Source organism: Coptis chinensis, chromosome 8 (genome assembly GCF_015680905.1).
Source record: "Coptis chinensis isolate HL-2020 chromosome 8, ASM1568090v1, whole genome shotgun sequence".
NCBI lineage: Eukaryota > Viridiplantae > Streptophyta > Magnoliopsida > Ranunculales > Ranunculaceae > Coptis > Coptis chinensis.
This window is the reverse complement of record NC_141463.1, coordinates 94,361,315-94,366,846: the sequence shown is the minus strand read 5'-3', so window position 1 is coordinate 94,366,846 and position 5,532 is coordinate 94,361,315. Positions and strand designations below refer to the sequence as shown.

Here is a 5,532-nt window from a genome sequence, read left to right as displayed (position 1 = left end):
TAAAGTTGCACTAACTAGACGCAATCTTAGGTAGTATGCAGACTTTTTAGGAAAAATAGTTTGAGATACAATGGTTTTATCATATGATTAAACACAGACTTTTATCATATGATTAAACTTCTTTTAAGTGATTGCTTATTAATCTCAACACCAGTTTTGTAGCACTTAAATGTTCTACTGCAATAAAATGGTAAATAACATGCACTTGTGCGTAGTACACTATTAGCAACCTAATGCCATCACAAACAGCTTGCAATACTAATTGAATTCATTTTTATTGTGCGATATTTCATTTGTTGTTGGATACTAAATTATATGCTACATATAGTTGTTTAGTGTTAGTATGTTACAACTTGTGGTTTAATGTGTAGCTTATTGACGCAATGTGAAGTTCACTAGAATCAATATATCATTTATTGTTAGATACTAAAGTATATGCTACATCTAGTAGTTTAACAGGAGTATGCTATATTTAGTGATTTAATGGGTAGCTTAGTGACCGCAATTGAAACTTCTTCACCCGGTTATTCCGGTTTTGCCCTTCAAAATGTGTGGCTGAAAATCCTACGCATGTGAAATTTGGGTGTACCCTGTGCACCCTAGGAGCCCTCTTATGATAATTAGGTAAAACTTGTTTTTTAGACAAAAAACTATTTTTTTGGGGGTTTTCACTTTGGGCGCTAAAGGCAAATTCACTGCCCAGATGTATTAGACTATATGCTGAAATATTTTGAGAAATATCGTGTGAAATTTGTTAGTTTGTTAAAAACAGTTTTTAAAAAAAACTTACAACCAAACATGTTTATTCAAAAACTGTTTTTGGAATAAATAGTTTTTCAGAAAAATACTTTTTAAGAAAAAATGATTTTTTGGAAAAATGAGATCCAAACACCCACTAGTCTTTTGGGGTGATTTTAATTCAAACGCTGGGTTCGTGGGTTATTAAAAGTTGGATTTTGGTTTTGTGAGTGATTTCTAAAAACAGGGAGTGACTCTCAAGGACAAAATTGCCTAAAAAGTAACTCTCAAGGACACCTTTTTCTTTTTTCGTAACTCATAAGGACCGGGTAGATGAAAGGTCAAGTATACCCTTGACGCGAAATAAAAAACAGATCGGGTATGGTAGATGAAATGTCAAGTATACCCCTGACGCAAAATAATTAACGGCCCGACCCAGACGAAACGACCCGGTGTATTTAGTATGAACAATCATTGTTCATGCAGGTGTGAACACTCATTGTTCATACCCCAAATTACGAACATTAGCTATGAATAATGAGTATTCATATCTATTGGAGCTATGAACAATGATCCAATAGGTATGAACATTGATCCAATTATGAACATGGATTGTTCATACCTATTTGGGAGTATGAAAAATCACTGTTCATATATCAACAGTGTTCATACATCAAACATGAACAATCATTGTTCATGACTACTTTGATTTCAAATATAGTATGAACAATCATTGTTCATACAATGTTCATAGTCCTTTGGGTATGAACATTCAATGTTCATAGTCCTTGGATATGAATATTGATTGGGTATGAACATTCAATGTTCATAGTCCTTTGGGTATGAACATTGATTGGGTATGAGCATTCAATGTTCATAGTCCTTTTGGGTATGAACAATCATTGTTCATACTCAAATATGGGTATGAACAATCAGTGTTCATACATCAATACTGTTCATAACTTCATAGCTCATGTTTGAGCTATGAACAATCAATGTTCGTATGAACATTAATTGTTTATACCTATTTGGGGTATGAACAATCACTGTTCATACCTCAACATAATGTATGATTAGTAAGAACGCCTGCTGGAGTATGAATAATCATTGTTCATACACAGAGGGGTAAAACCAGTATTTAAAAAAAATAAAAATTTCTATGCTTTATATCTATAATAACATGGAGGGGTAAAACATGTATTTAAAAAAATATAAAAAGGCCGGGCCAACTTATTTTGTTCTTGAGGGTTCCTAATTTTGAAATAGTGAGTTCTGAGTCACTTTTCCCCAAAATTTGTCCTTGTGAGTTACTCACAAAAAATAGTGTCCTCTAGAATTACTTTTCCCCCAAATTGGTCCTAAGGACTATTTTCTTGTTCTGAAAAACACTATCCTACATAGTTATTTTCAGGCAAAATTCGGCCCACTTACTTGAAGATTTTATCCATCAACATCAATTTAGAAATTAAATTGTCATCAGAAGAGAAACCATCAAGGGAAAACATATTTCCAGCTTTTTCTAGCATATATAGTTTGAGGTGGCAGAATATAAGTTGTTCTTTGAAAGGATATACAGAACATCTTCATGCCTTCTCTAACATATATAGTAGTGTCTATAAGCACCTGCTTTGAAGCTCGATCACGATGATGGTTGATGGTTGGAGTGAACACCTAACCCTCGCCCAAAAAACCAGAAAAAACAGAAAAAAAAACGGTTAAACCAACTTAACAGTTTTAACAACCCAAACAGGACAAAAACTCTGAAGTCTCAAAACCATGTAAAACCAACTCTCTCTCCCTCTCACTCTTCAAGAAAACCAATACTCAAAATTGAACCAACCCCTACTTCTTCTTCTTCATCAAGAAAACCATATTTTACGTTGATACTAACAATGGGTAACAAGAAAGGGAACAAGTCTTCTTCTTCTAGGCGCAATCAAAATACTACACCAGCACCAACATATCAACTTTCACTAGATGAGATCAAGTTTTCAAAGATAAAAAGTGCATTTACGTATGCAAGACAAGGTAGCCACGTTAAAGCATTGAAAATCATGAATGAGTTGCATGATCAAGAAGGCAGTGAGAATGCTTATCTTTACAAAGTCCAAGCAGAAGTTGAAGAAGACATTGCTTCTTGTAATGATAATGACCCTGATTTCGATGAAAAGTATATGAAAAAGGCAATCCTAAATGCAAGAAAAGCTGTTAAACTCTCTCCCAAGTCAATTGAGTTTGCTTGGTTTTACTGTTATTTGATTTGGGTTGTTGCAAATGATTGTAATGCGTGTCGAGAAGTAATTCAAGAATGTGAAAGAGCACTCGCGATGTCCAACCCCAATGATCCTGCTGATGAGTGCTTGGTATATAATGGACTTCCTACTGCTGCAGAAAGAATTGAAGCTTTGAGATATAAGATTACTCTACTTATTAAAGATTGTAAGGAAAAGAGATATGATATGGTAAGTGCTTACTGGAAATCTTTGAATCTTGATGAGCAACTAAGTTCTCTTTATGTGAGTGGTAGTGATCTTAAGGCTTATTTGAGTTCCTTAGAGAATAAAGATGTGTCTGTGATTATGATAGATTATTTGTCTTTTGTTGAAGCTCATCAGCAATGGAATTTCTGGGAATGTTGGTACTGTGGTAAGAAATTTGATGATTCTGAATTGCACTTTTGGCATGTAAAGAAGCACTTGTGGAAATTTTCGTCAAAACACAAAAAGGTCTTGCCTTCTTCACCTGACCAAGATTGGTGCTCAATGATTTTAGATGGAAAATGGAAACCTGTAAATACTTCTGCTGTTTTGCCGATATTTGAAGAGCAGTTGAAATGGGTATCTCCGGTACGTGATAAAGGATCAACTAACAGGGAAAATATAGTCGACAAAAAGGACAGTCCCATTGATGATTCTCTCAGAACAACAAGCACACTGGAAACCTCAACCAGTGAGTCTGAGGTAGAGAAAGAGTCAAAGATGGAGAGAAATCGCTCGGCCAGTTCCTTGGAAAGAAGGCGCGAGGATGTTTCTAAGTTTGAACTAGTTGCATATGACGTCGTGCAGTGTGCGAGAGGATATTATCTCGGAAAAAGTTGGCCGCTGGTGAAAGATCTTGTTCATGAGTTAGTCCTTGGAAGTATACGAACGATGTTGGAAACGGTTCTGGGAAGTGATTTTCTCACTGCAGAACATGTTAATAAGCTGATTCAGTACACAATGAACAAGCTGAAGAGTCTTCATTCTAATTCAAGGCTTTCTGAAATTGGCTTGGACCAAACACATCTCTGTATCTGCTTGCTAGATAGTCTCTCACTTCATCCTATTTATAGTTTTGTGAAAGAGATATATCGACTTACTTACACCATGGACTTAAAAGACACCGATGAGTTACTCAATATCAAGGAGAGGGATGTTCTTTATGATGACGATTTCTGTATTGTTATAAACGAGCAGTCACTACCAGGTGAAATCACTTTTACTGATGAAGATATGGAGCAACCTAATAGTGATGTTTTGTTGAAGTGGATTTTAACTGGTCTGTCCATTGAGGAACCACTGGCACCATTGGTAGACCCGAGAGAAGAAAGAAAAAGTCAGGTAGACAATCTTTATCAGACACTTGGAAAGAATATTGCTACCTTACAGGCATTCTGTGAAGAAAAATGTGACAACTTGAGCTACAAGGAAGCTTTGGCGCAGGTTTGGGGTGCCTGTTGTAACGAACTCTACTTAAGGAAGGATAACACGGAACATGTCCCTGAAAGTTATGAAACAATACTCCAGAGGCTGGAGAAGACGCTTGTTGAATTTGAGAGGCGCAGTGATGTTCCCAAAGCAGATAATTTTCGGTTGAGGGTCATAACGGATATTCTTAAAGAAGCACAATCACTAGCTGTAGGAGATAAGCAAATTTTGCTCACTACTGGTGTTTGTGACTGGGAAATTCACGAAGATAGTGATGCAGCAAAACAGGGCTCCCTACATCAAGCAGAGACTTTCATAATAGAAGCAGTCAGGAGAGTGAGTAAAAACATTGACTTAGAGGTGAGTTTTTTGTTGTTGGGTTTTTCGGTACTTTAATCTGTTAGACAATCCCATTTAATTTATCGTTAAGCTTTTAACTTTGGGCTGCAGCTCATGAAGAAAGATGCATGGATAAATCGAACTGCAAAGGAAATTGAGAAATTGGAGCTTAATATCACCCCGTTTGCTGCTGATGATTACCGTGTACCTCTGTCACATATTGCGAAGCCATACATTCTGGTATTGCACTGATTTTCAAACTTGTGTTTTAATCATACGTCGTACATTTCTCTATATATAGACTTATTAATTCTTGGTTCCCTTAACATTTTCAGGCACAGCTGGAGGAACGTGCGGACAAAGATGCTGCAGAGAAATCTGATGCTGTAAAAGAAGCAACTAAAGCTATTTTTACTCCTAATGCCGGCGAGACTGTCTCTAAAGGAAATGGTCAAATTCAAGAGAAATCCAAGAATAAGGGCAAAAAGAAACACAAAAAGACTACCGAGCTAAAGGTTTTAGTTCTTTACCTTTTTTGTTCCTTGCCTTTCAGTTGTGTAATAATTAGGGGCTAATACATGTTGCTTGTAACTTCAGACCTCTGGTGGTAATGACTAATGAGCATTTTCTCCTTGACCAGAGAAGTGAGAAGCAAGTGTAAGTTTCTCTCTTTCTCTTACGAGACAAATACAGGAGTTCTCATATTTCAAGTCCTTCGCCTCTATTACTTGTCACTACGAGTTTTTGTATATGGTAGTTTATGATTTAG

At 36.2% G+C, this 5,532-nt stretch overlaps 1 protein-coding gene across 1 annotated transcript; it reads left to right on the top strand.

Annotated features, from left to right (window-relative positions):
* Positions 1–2,630: 2,630 nt before the first annotated feature.
* Positions 2,631–5,015, top strand: LOC147484599 (uncharacterized). Its single transcript, XM_086579774.1, has 2 exons — positions 2,631–4,784; positions 4,875–5,015. The coding sequence occupies exons 1-2, from the start codon at positions 2,631–2,633 to the stop codon at positions 5,013–5,015; spliced, it is 2,295 nt and encodes a 764-aa protein (XP_086435900.1).
* Positions 5,016–5,532: the final 517 nt, after the last annotated feature.